Source organism: Pipistrellus hanaki (genome assembly GCF_964339955.1).
Source record: "Pipistrellus hanaki genome assembly, chromosome: X".
NCBI lineage: Eukaryota > Metazoa > Chordata > Mammalia > Chiroptera > Vespertilionidae > Pipistrellus > Pipistrellus hanaki.
In genome coordinates, this window is record NC_140524.1 from 47,581,280 (window position 1) to 47,597,621 (window position 16,342).

General features: G+C 42.3%; 1 protein-coding gene across 7 annotated transcripts in view; it reads right to left on the reverse strand.

Annotated features, from left to right (window-relative positions):
* The window catches only part of FRMPD3 (FERM and PDZ domain containing 3), a 172,252-nt gene that overhangs the window by 43,159 nt on the left and 112,751 nt on the right, over nucleotides 1-16,342 (reverse strand). For all 7 annotated transcript variants that reach the window (XM_084870427.1, XM_084870428.1, XM_084870426.1 and 4 more), the window contains 4 exons: nucleotides 10,306-10,442; nucleotides 9,616-9,742; nucleotides 7,434-7,523; nucleotides 5,035-5,214 (listed from right to left, as the gene is read on the reverse strand). In XM_084870427.1, coding sequence (XP_084726553.1) covers nucleotides 5,035-5,214; nucleotides 7,434-7,523; nucleotides 9,616-9,742; nucleotides 10,306-10,442 — 534 coding nt within the window. The remainder of the gene's footprint in view (nucleotides 1-5,034; nucleotides 5,215-7,433; nucleotides 7,524-9,615; nucleotides 9,743-10,305; nucleotides 10,443-16,342) is intronic.

Here is a 16,342-nt window from a genome sequence, read left to right on the forward strand (position 1 = left end):
AACCAAGCACATCAGGAACCTCTCCTCTGCATCCTTGCACAGCCAAGTGGACCCCAGCACAAGCCAAATGTAGCTTGTAAAAGGAACACAGATGCACTTTTGCCAGCAGAGTTAAAAATCAAATCAAAGGCAAACAAACAGGTTGGATATGTTTTCTTAGAAACCTTCAAAAACAAGTGTGTTTTTTAAAAAAAATAGGATTTGAATGATCATGATGTTTAATATACTGCTTGTCACTACAGAAAGCACTAGAGCAATAAAGCTCCAACACAAGAATAGGAAACACATTGGGTCACAAGAGATCCCATGGGCATTCCTTTAATGGTTTCTTTTCTCCCCTTGTGTGTTTCTGTGGTAATGGGGCATGGGAATGGCCCAGTGCTATCTCAATCCCAGACTCCTGTCTCTTGAAGAAAGACATTTGCATACTACCTCAAATGTACTTCACTAAGAGCAAGAAAGATGAGTGAAAACTGTAATTAAAAGTATGCCCAGGCCATCTTCACATGGAGAAGGAAAAAAGGAGAATGGAGTTGGAGGCATGATCAAATAAGAGAAGGTACAATGGAGATTAGTTTTACATTCTCCAGCCCTATCTCTTTCCCAGCATTTTGGATTACCAACTAGGGAGGGGGCTGATCCTGGGGTAGCCTCAGAATATCCTAGCATCCCTGAAAATAGGAAAAGGGTGGGAATTCAGGAGCCTAGAAAGGCAAGGGTACAAGATGATGGTCCTTGAGTCCCAGGGGACCAGTATGTTTGGGTTCTTGCCTCCACAACACTGGGAAATGTGAATTGGGCATAGCCAGCCAATCTGGGGACAAGTAAGAATAGTGCTTTAAGGTAGTGGTTCAGAATTACTGGGAATCTTTAAAAAACTATATTCCCTTGGGCAGTTAGAAGAAGGTAAAGAGGGATAAATAAATGGTGATGCAAGTTCATACTACTAGTAAATGACTGTCAAATGGAAATCTGAATCTTTTTTTCTCCCTCAATCTTCCCTTTTTCCTTCCTCCACTATATCATGGATCTTACCTCTGCCAATTTATCTGAGAAAGGTATATATATACCATCCTGTCCATTTCATAGGGCACTGACTTGTAATTAGTGATGCACACAGCAGACATCTCTGATTACATATGCATCTGGTTTCATGTAACAAAAATTGGGTGTGAGTATAACATTTATCAATCAAATTATATCTTTTTTTTTAGAGAGAGAGAAAAAGCAGCATTGACTTGTTCCACTTATTTATGCATTCATTGGTTGATTCTTGTATGTACCCTGACAGGGGATGGAACCCCAACCTTGGCTCATCGTGATGACACTATAACTGAGCTACCCAGCCAATGCCTCAAATCATATCTTTAGTGCAGTGTATGACAGCTTCTTACTTGAAGGAATCTCACAATATATTAATTTCCTGTTGCCTCTGTAGAAACTAGCATAAATTTAGTGGCTTAAAGGCTACACATATATTTTCATACTGTTATGGAGATCATGAGTTTTACTGGGCTAAAATAAAGGGTAGGCAGGGCCATATCACTTCTGCCTTCTGGAGGCTCTAGGCGAGAATAGGTTTTCTTTCCTTTTCTAGATTCTAGAGGCTACCCCACTCCTTGGCTCATGTCCCCTTCCTCCATCTTCAAGGCCAGCAAGATCGGACTGAGTCCTTCTCACATCACATCACTCTGACTTTCTATTCTGCCTCCCTCTTTCACTTTTAAGGACCTTTGTGATTACATTGGGCCCATCTGGGTAACTCAAGTTAATATCCCTCTTTTAAGGAAGCTGATTATTAATCTTACTTCCATCAGCAATATTAATTATTCTCTGCCATATAACATAACATATTCACAGGATCTGATTAGGGCATGGACATATTTGGATGGCTATTATTCTGCCTACTGCACATGATAAATCTTTTTACAATGTAGAAATATTTTAATGTAAAGTGCATAAACCTCCTCTGGTTTTTCATATACATTTTATCTGTTGCTTAAAGTAGGACATACCTGAACTATTTGCTACCTGTTGGTCTCATCATCTACCCAACCATTCATTGTTTCCTACTCAGCAAAGTGCAACCTTCTCCTAGCCCCTTCCATTCACCAAGAAGACCTTCCATTTATCTCCTAATGTAGTCCTTCACCTCTCCACCTACCCATGATGTGTACACTCTGTGTGCATGCATAGCGCCATTCTTCAGTGTAATTGGTCTACCTGCAGGAGGTGATAAATGTTAGGTATAATAAAATGTGTGCTTTGTGTGTGCAAGACAGGAATGTGTGTGGGGATATGCATGCACACTCTTAACGATTCTACATATTTCACATTCACCCTTTCTTTTTCATTACCTCTGCTGTCTTTCTAGCTCAGGCCCTGTGTTGATCACTTCAATCTTGCACCAGCATCACAATCCACTTCTTGCCTCCCTGGTTTCACATTAGCCTTACTTCAATCCATCAGGCAAACTAGTACAAATCAGCTTTCATTCTATCACTTCTTTGATCCAGGCCTACAGTGGATTCCCACTGTTCTATCACATTGAATCTAAATTTCCCAGACTGGCTTTCAAAGCTTATACCAGTTTATTCTGCCCATCCCCAATCTCTTCAGTCTCTTTTCTCTTTAGTCTCCTCTCCAGCCAAATAGCTATGCTTATTGACCTGCACACGTCTTACTTATTTCAGTGCTTGCTCTCTGCCTGTGAATATATCCCACTTTTCTCTGCTAATCCATGCCTATCACTTCAAGATCCAGCTTAAAACACTCTCTTGTGGAAAGTCAGTTCTGTTAACCACTTCCTGTTCTTTTGTTCCATGCTATTCTTGTCTACAAAATTATATGATTTTAAGTTTTATTTAGTGATATTTTGCTTTTAAAAAAATACCAGGTCTCACTTGTTGAGGACTTATAATGTGTCAGGCAGTGTTCTAAGACATTTTACATACATTTTCTCATTTAATCTTGAATGACAGTCTTTTTAGTTAGTCACTCCATTTTGCAGTTGAGGAAATCAGTGCTCAGAGAGTTCAAGATACTTTTTCAAGTCTACACAGCTGGGAAGTGGTGCACCTGGGATCTGAACCTGGTCTGTCTGATTCCAAAGCTCTATTAAAGTAGGGTATGTGTCTTTGTGAATTTAGGTCTCCCCTACAAAATGTAGCCTGTCCAAAGCAGCCTTCATGCACACAATTGTGGCTGAATAGCTCCTATAAATTAGACTAGTGCTTTACACCAGGTAATACCTCACCAACCCTGCTTGGCCTGGTTCCTCCAGAGCTCTGGATTCAGAGGTGAGTGTTTCTCAAACCTGGCTATATTACAGAATCACCCAGGGAACTGAAAAATAAATAAATCCTGCTGCTCAGGCTCTACCTCAATCAATTAAATCACAATCTCTGGTAGTACTACTCAGGCATCAGTATTTTTATAAAGCTCTCAAGAAAATTACATTGTGCAGCCAATATTGAGAATCACGTGCAAAGCAAAGAAGATTCGGTTGGAAAGCTGTTTCTCTGTTTTAAACCCTTTTTATTTCTCAGGAAGTCACATCTCCCTTGCATTGTCTTGTCTCTCCTTCCCCTTCCCTATTTGCTCTTTTGGCTTTTTACTCAACAACATCTGAGGGGAACAGCAATCATTGCTTGAGGAAGTGACCACAAGCCAATTAAATACTAGCTTCAGGCCGAAACCGGTTTGGCTCAGTGGTAGAGCGTCGGTCTACGGACTGAAAGGTCCCAGGTTCGATTCCGGTCAGGGGCATGTACAGGTGGGGGGTGTTCAGGAGGCAGCTGGTCGATGTTTCTCTCTCATCGAAGTTTCTAGCTCTCTATCTCTCTCTCTTCCTCTCTGTAAAAAAAAAAATCAATAAAATATATTTTAAAAATAAATAAATATTAGCTTCAGGCAGGTTCCTAAATCAATGATGTTCCTGTGAATTGTAGGTGAAAAACATTAACATATTAAAGCTTTCTGGGTTTCACAAAGACAAAAAAAAATTTGCTGTTTTTGAAACAGCGAACATTCCACCTCTTAATCTGCTAACAAAATCTCCTGGGAAATCCTTAAAGAAAAAAAAGTTGCCTCTTTCTTAATAGCTTTCACCAGCTGACAGGCAGGGAGAGCCATGGAAGATGTGACTGACCAAGGCTGCCTGATTTTGCACAGGCAACAGCTGCTTGGAGGTCAGAATGAACTCATCTAGGGGAAAAGTTCTAAGGTTCTGGAAGAGGTGAACTCAGGGAGGTGAAAGAAGGACCAGGTTTTACCTGCTCAGTCTCCCCAGGGCTCCTTAGTTCTGTCTACATACTCAGACATCCCCTCCTCCATGATTCCAAGTGTGTGTGTGCCTATGGCAGGGCTCTCCACCTGGGGGTACACATATCCTTTCAGCCTTTGGGACAACTAAACAGAGCCCAGGATGGCCAGAGTCTCTGGGCTCCATTTACCCTAATATTCCACATGAATGTAATTTCCTATGTGTGCTATGACACAAGAGTGGGAAATGATGGCCTGGGGGTAACTCCAAAATTTCCAGTTCCCCTGCCCTCTGTAAAAGACCTCTTATGGGTTTATTGGACACTCCCTAGCTTTCTCTAGCACTGGCTAACCTTAATGGTCACAATAGCATGTCCCAGTGGTTCTCTTTATGGAATACACCGGCACCTTTCCCCAGGCACATTGTCCTTGCCTCCATCTTGCCTCTATCTTTCTCCTAAGTTCCAAGCCCCCCCCCCTTTTTTTTGCCTCTATACCTTGTTTCCTGAGCCCATTTCTTCTACAGCTCACTTCTACCTCTGTGACTTTCTTTTTTACTTTCTATATAAGCTTTCTCTTATAAGAAAAAAATAGTATGTCCCACAGGGTTGAGAAGGGCAAAGAAGATAGCCCAAATGGGCTCAGGTTCTGAGCCACTTCTGAATAACTGAACTTTACCTGACAGGCTTAAATTCTCTTTATCAATATTACTTCTGCCTGTGTTCCCAAAGCCTGTTATTGGGGAGAAGTAGTCCCCAAAGCCAGACTTACCTTGGCATCCATGATGCTGGTCTCCACTCGGGCCACGCCTTGGTTCTCCCGGAACAGCTGGATCTTGCTGATCTTGCTGAACTCGGACAGCACAGTGGTAAGGTTGGTTTTGAGGTCAATAACATGGCTGATACCATGCCGGGGTCCCACCAGGAGAGTGGTGGCTGATTGCTTCTCGTCCTGGTGCCCAAATGTTGTGGTTAGCGTTCACAGAAATAAAGGAAGAGGCAGTGGGGAGAGGAGACAGGAGGAGGAAATAGAAAACACGCATTGGGTCGGTCCTGCTGGGAAGTCTGGAAGCATTTGGGGCTCAGTGCCAGGGTGGGAGGATAACCTTGAGGGGAAAATGGTCTGGGATGCTCCTGTTTTCAGGGCAGGGCTAGATCATCAGTCCAAATGAGCACCTTAGGCTCAGCAATTGGTTGGGCAGCAGCAGGGTGGCTCTAGCAAAATCATGAAGTAGGTGAAGTTTTTTCTGCACTCTTCCTATCAAGCCCCACTTTCCATTTGTCACTGCAGGCCACTTAAGGCATCCATCTGGTACTCTGCCCGAATAGGTAGGTAGCATCCTGTGTTTGGTCTTTAACCTATCCTACTCCACCCCCACCCCATCCCCAACTCCAACCAATAGCAACTCAAACTTTCACTTCTCATTGGTTGCCAAAACCTGAAAAGACAAAGAAATAACTCTGGTCTAAGGTGTTATGGGTTGATTGGACGCTTAGTGGTGTGTGTGTGTGTGTGTGTGTGTGTGTGTGTGTGTGTGTGTGTGTCCCTAAGAAGATATTTGATCTTTAATAGGCACTATAGCAGTCTTAATCCAAAAGAATGGCCTATAAGAATTTTAGCAGTGGCAGGAGTGTGGGGGTTAAGGTGGAGGGAAGGGGCAGTGGGCTTTCAGTGATTCTCAAATCCCAGTATGTAAATGGCTACTTCTGTGCCTGATGGACTGAATTCATGTAAATGTTCCTGACAGGCTTTTTGGCACCATCAAGCCTGAGCCCTCTGCAGGTCCATTCCCTGGTATCAGCATCACCCCAATTAACCCTTTCCTTCTGCTGTAGATACTTTGATAAGCAGCTTTCCATTGGTGTGCCCCATAAGCATGACAGTGTGTTACCCAGAGCAGGACAAGCACATGGAGACAGCAAGATGGTTTTAATTTCCTTTACATAGCTTACTAGCACAAACTAGCCTGGGGCACATTCTTCGGTGACCATCAGTCTCCCCCCCCCCTCCAGAGAAGGGTGTTGCTGTAGTGGAGGCCTTGGGTAGGCAGGGGAAAGCATATTGATTCAGGAAGCCTTGAGTGGGGAACTTCAGGTATATAAGGAAGAGTAATGAAACAGCATGGGTCACCATCAGTTTTTCTATGGCCCATGAACTAAAAAAGGTTTTTACATTTTTAAATGGTTGGAAAAATTGAAAAGAACCACATTTTAAGACATGTGAAAATTATATATTGTACAATTCAAATTTCAGTGTCCATAAATAAAAATACTGGAACACAGGTATACTCATTTGTTTATACATTGTCTATGGCTGCTTTCATGCTATAATGGCAGAGCTGAGTATCTGTGATATGTGCATAGCCTGACTGCAAAGCCTGAAATATTTACTATGGAAATAGTTTGCCAACTTCTGAAATTGAGGAAAGGGGACACAAAAGGGTCAATGAGGGATACTGAAAACAAATATTGCCTCTTACTTTACCATTTTATTAGGGGAGGAATCAGAGCACCATGGAAGAGGAGAGGGAAAAGGAGGAAGAGGAAGGAAAATAGCTTAGCTAATAAAGAGGGAATATGCTAATTGACCCTCATGCTGTCACACAGATGGTGGTGTTCACAGCCAATAAGGAGGGAATATGCTAACTGCCTGCCCCGCCCTCAAAGATGGCGGCACCCACTCCCCTCAGCTCCATTGGGGCAGCAGGTGCACAGCAGCCCCTGGATGCCTCGGGGGGTTAGGGGACTGGGGGCTGGCCCGGCTCTGTGTGCCTGCCTCTGGAGTCCCTCAGTCCCCTCAGTACCTCAGCTGCCCAGGGCTGGCCCAAGGCACAGGTAAGCCTCAGACGGTGACTGCTCAGCTGCCCAGGGCTGCCTGAGGCTTGTGCTGCCAGCAGTGGTAGCAGCAGAGGTATGATGGGGCATTGCCTTCTCCTGATCACCAGGTCACCTCCTGCCTCTGAGGACTCCTGGACTGTGAGAGGGGGCAGGCTGGGCTGAAGAATGCTCCCCCTCCAATGCATGAATTTTCATGCACTGGGCCTCTAGTTTAGAAATGTTTTCTGAGACAGAATGAAATTCTAAAGCTTTAATGAAGTTTCTACTGCCCTACACCCAAGGACAGTGCCCACAGAGGGCTCCCTCCCATCCAGTCCCGCTACCCTCACTGACCAGGCCCACAGTGTTGAACAAAACACCAGTGAAGGTTGGAAGTTCATTCAGAATTCGAAGATACTGGAGCTTTGCCTGAATTGTGGAGCCCTGTAGAAACAAAACACCCAGAAACATGAGAAACTTGAGATACACAGAACCAAACCTGTATTCTCAGGAAGGAATGTCAATACCTTAGGACAGGAACGTCAGCAAGACACCCTACAGGAGTGTAAGGAAATCCTCAGAGAAACTGCAGAAAGGTTCCCATTCAGATGGGGTCTTAACTCTAGCATCCCCTCTCCCTTCCTAAACACTCCTTTTCCTCCTGGTCCTCATTCCTTAGGAATCCAACTTACTCATTTTGTTCTTGGGTTAATTCCAACAACTTTCCCCAACTGTGAGACCCCACCTCATCTATACCTCTCTCATATATAACCACTAGATACTGGCCATCCCCAACTGGGGGTCCCCCTAATACCTTTGATTCTGAGTATACCTAAGACCCAAGTCTTCTCTTCTTCTGGCATTTCCTCATATAAAGGTCTCTAATAGTGATGGCAGCATCCTCTGGGAGTCACACTGGACTCCTTCTTCATCCTCTTACCTGAGAAGGCCACCAGTCATGAAATCATCCTCATTCTACCTCCTGTCTACCCACCCCTCTTCTGTAGCCCCATGGTCATTGCTTTGATGTCCCCCACCTGTGTCAGGGTGGCATCCAGGTTACCTTCAGTATTGACACTCCATTCCCTCAACCCCTCCACACTGCTTATAGGGATCATCCTAAAACATAAGAGTAATCACATCAGTTGCCTGCCTAAAGCTCTCAATGGCTCCCTACTGCCTACAGGGTAAAGTATAACCCCTTTCCATAGCATGCAAGACCCTCCATGAATTGGTTCCTGCCAATCTCTCTACCCTCCTCTCTTGTCCCCACTTCCACACCTCCCAGGATGTTCCTTAACTCTCTGTACTGGCTTATGCTGAATCATATGCATTTCTTTCTATGTGCCACACCCTCTCATATCCCAAGGGCTTTGTATAGACAGATCTCCCTGCCTTGGAAAGTCTTCCTCCCCCAACTCATTTAGACAAACTATTATCTGTCCATCAAGACCCAGCTTTGGCATCAAATGCACCAATTCCTGGCCTTTTCTACCTTCTTCAGGTTGGGCTGGGGTTTCTTCTGCATATTTCCAGAGTAACCATGCTTGTTGCACTGTGCTGTGTCTGACTGTGGTATTTCTTCACTAGCCTGTGCCTGACTTGAGGGTGGAAATCAGACCCTTTTCAACTTTGTATCTCCAGCCCAAGCACTGGTGAGCCTCAAAAATGTTTGCTGAGGAGACGGCTGAGAGCACTGATGTTCTCCACTGGGAAGAAAACAGTCTGATTAAAAATACACAGCAAGGTAGGAATGGCTTAACTCTCTGGGGAAATTTGCATCTTAAAAGAGAAGCTAGTTGTTAATGCAAGGAATCTGGAATGGGTGGAATATATGGGGGTGATTATGTCATATGTCTACATCTGCATTTCAGTGCCTGTCACCACAACTCCTGCCTCCTAGGCACAAGCAGACTGAGCTTCAGAAGCTTGAAAAGGGCCTACAGAAGAAGAAAAAGAGAAGGGCCCACAAGGCTGAGGGAGCATGGAGTAGGAGTTCCTCAAAGGGCACCCAAGAGAGTTCAGGAATGCTGACCAGTGACCTGAGCCCTCAACATGCTGCCCAGTGACCCATTATCCAGGTTATGCCTTATCTCATCAGGCTTGGCTTTTATCTCCCAAAATTCCCTGTCCCAGGACTGAATGAGTTAGAAATTGAATAAGGGAAAGAGAAGTCACTTTCATGGAAACCATATGCTACTTCAGGATCCAGTGCTGTCCACATGGCAGATGCTTAACCAGCACTGACTAAATAGGTGAAATGACCTGAGAATTTTCTCCTCCTGCAAATTGACCTCTTTGATCTGAGGACACTGGGCTTTCTCAGTGACTGACCACTGAGTTGTCCCTAGGGGAAGATCAGGCTTGGGGAAAACCCACCTCTGCAATTGTCCCCCATATCCAGCCAAACAATATAGTACCCAAGTTGAAAACAGTGGAGAGGATCCCCAGAAGACCAGACCTGCTGGGAAACCGCACAGGAGCCCCCATGGCCACTAATGCCTGAGAAGGGTGTCCAATGGCCTACTCTGGGTACCTTGGTGCCACTGGAAGGATATGTTTGGTGAGCCTTCAGTTGCTGAGAAAGGGATTTCCGGAAGTTCTTCTCTTTGATGCCCTGTAGGAGGGAGGGGGGAAGAAAGGGTTCCAGGCCCCACTCCTTCCTAAAATCAAAAGAAAAGTAAGAAATTAATGAGATAGCCTGGCCAGTGTGGCTCAGTTGGTTGGGCATTGTCACATGCACCAGGAGGTTGCTAGTTCAATTCCTGGTCAAGGGTACATATCCATGTTGCAGGCTTGATCCCTGGTAGGGGGCATGTAGGAGGCAGCCAATTGATGTTGCCCTCTGACATCGATGTCTCTCTCCTTCTCCTTTCCTCTCTAAAAATCAATAAACTATTCTTTAAAAAGAAATTAATGAGAGAGACAAAATGAGACAGAGAAAGGAAGCAGGTAAGACAAACTGACTGAATCTGAGAGGCAGAGATGAAGGAATAAAGCCTGGGAAAAAGAGAAAGATGATGGGGGCAGGAGAAAAACATTGGCTATAATTTTCTAGTAGAAGCTGTAGCTCAAGGACATCATGATCTAGGTGTGGGGAACTCCAATTCTCACTCATACTGCAGACTTCCATTCCTGAAAATCAAAGCACAGCTCAAACTTTACACCTTTTCCCTACATAGTTTTAGAAGGGTCCCATCCCAAAGGGCCCCAGCACACAACTCACTCCACATTCTTGAGAGAAATCTTCTGACTAGGTCGAGTGGCTGAGACAGTGATATAGATGTGGAGGGCAGCAAGGCCCAAAAGCATCTCTGGCTTGGGGTCCATTCCAAAGCGTTCTCTGATAACATCGTTCCGACTCTGTGAGAGAGAGTATTCAAACCTATTAGTTGAAGGAGATGTTCCCTCCCCACCCACCCTCCCATCCCAGAAAAATATCCTAGTGTTAGAAAGACTTTCTAGATCAAGGAGAAGAGGAAAATTCTTCCTTTGGGGAAGCGGTAACAGAGGAAGCTTGGCTCTCATAGACATTATTCATTCAGCAGATTTGAACAATTTTATTCTCAGTGATGTGTGTACACACTGGTATAAGTGAGCAGAACATCTAGGTCGCTGCAAAAGTTAGACTCCCTTTCTTTTCTCCTGCTCCAAAATACTCCCTGCCTTTTCTCAGGGGCCTATACTCACCCCCCAGCTCAGGTGGGAACAAAGGAAGAGAGAGATTGGGAGAAGCTCTCTACAGGGCTCTGGCCCAGAAGCCCAGGGTGAGAGATGGATTGCAGAGTTGGGGCAGATAGTCTGTTGTTTGGGGTCTGAAGGTCAAAAGCACTGATGAGTCAGCCTTCCCTATGCTATCCTAAAAGGGCTACCCTAGAGCTACTGCCCAAAGGTATGACAATTCCCAAAGGTATGACAATTCCCAGCTATCAATGATTCAGCCTTGGTTAGACCGGGTGCCCGTTGTGGTGAGGTGGAACCAGGATGAGCTAAGAAGGGACTAAGGAGCCATGGTATAGCATAGGAGAAAGAGGAAAAGGAATGCTTCATCAATGATCATCTATGTAGAAAATCCAATGGAATCTAAAAACAAACAAACAAACAAAAAAACAACAACTACTAGAACTAATAAGTTAGCAGGGTTACAGGATATAATATTAATATACAAAAAATGAATTACATTTCTACATTCTTGTGACAATCAGAATTCAAATTAAAATGCAAAACCATTTACTAAAGCATCAAAAATATGAAAAAAACTAGGGATATATCTGTCAAAATATGTGGAAAAAAACATGTACATTGAAAACATTGCTGAGAAAAATTAAAGAAGATATAAATAAATGTAAAAATATTCTATATTCATGGGTTTGAAGACTCAATATTATTAAGATGGCAAGTCTCCAAATCTATCTATAGATTCAGCACAATCAAAATCATGGCACATTTTTGGTAGAAATTGACAAGCAAATTGTAAAATTCACATGGAAATGTGAAGGGCCTAGAATGGTCAAAACAACTTTGAAAAAGAAGAAAGTTGAAAGACAAACACTACCTGATTTTAAAACTTATTATAAAGCTACAGTAACCAAAAGAGTGTGATATTGGCATAAAGATAAGTAGATCAATGAAATAAAAAAGAGGGTTCTGAAATAGCCCCACAGACATACAGACAATTGATTTTTTACAAAAGTGCAAAGGCAATTCAATGGAGAAAGGATAGTATTTTCAACAAATAGAGCTGAAACACTTAAATATCCATAAACTCCAACTTTGATTAGTACCTTGTATCACATACAAAAGTTAACTCAAAATGAATCATAGACCTAAATGTAAAATCTAAAATGATAAAACATCTAGAAAAAAATAGGAGAAAATCTTTGTGACCTTGGGGTAGGCCAAGATTTTTTACACAGGACACCACAAGCACAATTCATAAAGAATAAATTGATAAATTGGACTTCATCAAAATTCAAACTTGTGCTCTGTGAAACACATTGTTTAGAGACTGAAAAGACAAGCTATAGACAGGGAGAAAATAACTGCAAATAACATATCCAACAAAGGACTTGTATTCAGAATATATAAATAACTCTCAAAATTTGATAACAAGAAAACAAACAATTCTAATAAAAAAGTAGGAAAAAGATTTGAACAGATACTTCCCTAAAAGATGCAGATGGCAAACAGGCACATGAAAATATGTTTAAAATCATTAGTCTTTATGAAAATGCAAATGAAAACTGCAATGAAATACCACTGCACACTATTAGAATGACTAAAATAAAATAAAAATACTGACAAGACCAAGTGCTGATGAGGATGTGGAGAAACTGGGAGTCTCATATATGGCTCATGGGAATCTGAAATTGTACTTTGGAAAAACAGTATTGGAATTTTTTAAAGAAGTTAAAAAAAGGTAGATCTACCATATGATCAAATAATTCCATCCAAGGGAAAAGAAAGTATATGTCATACAAAGACTTGTACATGGATATATAAAGGATATCTTTTTCAGTCATAGCCAAAACCTTAAAATAACTCAAATATCCATCAGCAGGTGAACTTATAAACAGATTCTCATACATCTAGGCCTGGCTGGGTAGCTCAGTTGATTAGAGCATCATCCCCATACACCAAGGTTGCAGGTTCGATCCCTGGTCAGGGCACATACAAGAATCAACTAATGGGCCCAGCCGGTGTTGCTCAGTGGGTAAGTGTCGACCTATGAACAAGGAGGTCATGGTTCAATTTCTGGTCAGGGCATATACCCAGCATGCAGGCTTAATTCCCAGTGTGGGGCATGCAGGAGGCACCCAATCAACGATTCTCTCATCATTGATGTTTCTATCTCTCTTTCCCTCTCCCTTCCTTTCTGAAATCAATAAAAATATATTTCAAAAAAGAATCAACCAATGAGTACGTAAATAAATGAAACAAGTTGATACTTTTCTCCTTTACTCACTCTCTCTAAAAAAAAAAATCAATAAATAAAAAACAATTTCAAATTTTGGTACATCCATACTATGGAATTCTACTCAACAATAAAAAGGAATGAAGTATTGATACACACAATGATATGGGTGGTTCTCAAAATCACTATGCTGAGTAAAAGAAGCCAGACTAAAATAAGTGTAAATACTGTACAATTTCATTTATATAGAACTCTAGAAAATGCAAACTAATCTATATTGACAGAAAGCAGTTCAGTTGTTGCTTAGAGATGGTGGGAGTGGGGGATTTACAAAAGAGCCTGAGGAAACCTTTGGGGGTAATGGATATATTCAGTATCTTGACTGTGGTGAGAGTTTCATAAGTATAAACATCTACCAAAAATTACCAAATTGTACATTTTAAATATATGCAGTTTATTATGTGTCAATTAGATCTCAATAAAACTGTTCAATAAATAAAAATAATTAATATAATCAATAATACTATTGTAATAACTATATATGGTGCCAGATGAGTACTAGACTTATCAGGGTGATCATTTCAAAAGGTATATAAATGTCTATTCACTATGTTGTACACCTGAAACTAATACAATATTGTATGTCAACTATAACTAAAAAATAAAATTTAAAAACAATTTAAAAAATATTTTTAAAAGGAAAAATATAGCTGAAGTCCCTATCATCACAAAGGGGAGAGAGAGGGTGGACATGTTTTGTCAACAAATTCCAAAATATTTATTTAGTTATTTATTTATTTATTTATTTATTTATTTTTAATAAATTTTTATTGTTCATATTATTACAAATGTTCCTTTCCCCTCCCTTCTCACCCCACCCTCTGTCCTTTCCCTACCCCCCATTGTCCACATCCATAGGTGTACAATTTATGTTCAGTCTCTTCCCACATCTCCCTCTCCCCTTTTCCCCAAGAATCATCAGTTCACTCCCCTTCCATACCTCTGATTCTATTATATTCAACAGTTAATATTGTTCCTCAGATTTTTTTTTTTAGTTTCCTTGGTTTTTAGATTCACTTGTTGATAGTTACGTATTTGTTGTTCATAATTTTTATCTTTATTTACTTTCTCTTCTGAAAGAACCCCCTTCAGCAATTCATATAATTCTGGTTTGGTGGTGATGAACTCCTTTAGCTTTTTTTTTTTATTAGTGAAGCTCTTTATCTGACCTTCGATTCTGAGTGATAGCTTTGCTGGATAGATTATCTTTGGCTGTAGGTTCTTACTATTCATCACCTTGGATATTTCTTGCCATTCCCGTCTGGCATGCATGGTTTCTGTTGAGAAATCAGCTGACAATCGTATAGGTGTTCCTTTATAGGTAACTACCTGCTTAGCTCTTGCTGCTTTTAATATTCTCTCTTTGTCTTTTGCTCTTGGAATCTTAATTATGATTTGTCTCGGTGTGGTTCTTTGGATTCCTTTTGTTTGGAGTTCTGTGTGCTTCCTGGACTTGTAAGTCCAATTCTTTCCCCAGGTGGGGGAAGTTTTCTGTCACTATTTCTTTCAGTATGTTTTCGATATCTTGCTCTCTTTCATCTTCTGGGACCCCCATAATTCTGATGTTGGATCGTTTGAAGTTGTCCCAGAGGTTTCTTACATCATTTTCAATTTTCTGGATTCTCTTGCCTTCTAGCTTCTGCAGAGGAGTGTCTTCTGGCTCTTTATGTTCCAAATCTTTGACTTGATTCTTGCGATCTTCTATTCTGTTTTTAGGACTCTGTAAAATATTTTTTATTTTAGACAATGTATTCTTTATTTCTTGTTGATCCCTTATCATTTCTTGTTGATCCCCTTTCATATCCTCATAGGTCTCATTTATTTTATCAGCCTTTTCTAGGAGACTCTTGAAAAACCTTATAAGTGTGGTTTTGAACTCTATATCCAGTCGCTTTTTGTCCTCCATTTCTTTCGTTTGTGATCTATTTGGTTTAGGCATTTTCGCAGGCAGCTTTCCTGATGGGGCGGGGTTTCAGGGTAGAGCCTACAGCCTTGGCTTCCGTCAGCCCCGCCCTATGCGACTCCTGAGACTCAGGGTCCTTCAGTACTTGTTGCAAGGGCCTCTGAGAGAAAGGTGCCCTCGATTTTCGCCTGTTGCCAAACTGTCTATGCTCTCCCCCAATGAGTCCGGTATTGGGGTTCAGTTCAGTTGGAAGTGGAGTTGGAGGTGGCGTTCAGAGCAGTCTGGAGCCCCTGTCTCCTTCCCGTCAGGGCAATCCCGCGGCACAGCCGGCCGGCCCTTCTCTGCGCGCACTGTGCGCGCCTCCAGGACCTCCTCTCGCCGTTCCCTGGAGTTCCGCCTTACAGCCCAGCTCCCTATGGGTGAGCCTGGGTCCCCAGGGTCTGGCCTAGAATTGGGGTTCAGAGCAGTTGGAGCTGGGCCCAGCACAATCAGAGCTTTTCTCTGCTTCCCGCTTGGGAACGCCAGCCAGGCACTCGGCCTCCCTCCTCTCCGGCTCCGTCCCCTCCGCGCGCCGCGTGTCTCCGTACCTTGGGCTTTTACAGCTCCTCCGCACTTCCTTCTGGTTTTCTCCTTGCTTCTTGTTGTAGGATTTCCAGTCAGTCGACTTTCCTGTAGTTTTGGGTAATGTCCATTTTATATTTTAGTTGTATTTTATTGAAATTGTTGTGTGCGGCTGCGGCTAGTTGCCTACCTGAGCAGCCATCTTGGATTCTCCCCCAAATTCCAAATTATTTAAACAAAGATGATTGCCCAGAAGTTTGAAGAAATGAGAACAAAACTTATAAAACTCTCAGAGGAACCACAACTTATTATCCCCTAAAGTGCTAGTGAAGGAACCCAAGGCTGTTTGAAAAATGTTTCTAACATTTTAGGTTGTCAGAAGGGGCAGCAAAGCCAACCACAATGTCATATAGCACATCTCCAATAGAGATGTGTTTTGAGGGATCCGCCCCCCCCCATCAAGCATTCCATATGTCCTATAGGTACCTAAAACTCAACATATCCCAAAATGACCTCATCTTTTCCATTTCACTACCTATATTCTCTAACTTGGGTAATGATACTACCTCATTGAGTCAAAACCCATTAATTCTACCCTTTTAATATCTCTTGCATCCCACCCCACCCCCTCCATCACTGCCCTGTTTCCAGCCCCCATCATTTCTCCTCTGGACCACTGTGATAAGTCCCTAGCTGGTGTACATCCTCATCTGACCATACTATTCTCCTTTCAATACTTCTGTGCCCCCACCTTATAAAAGATTTCTTTAGATGCACATTAGAATCACATGAGGAATTTAGAAAACATAAATGTTTACACCCATT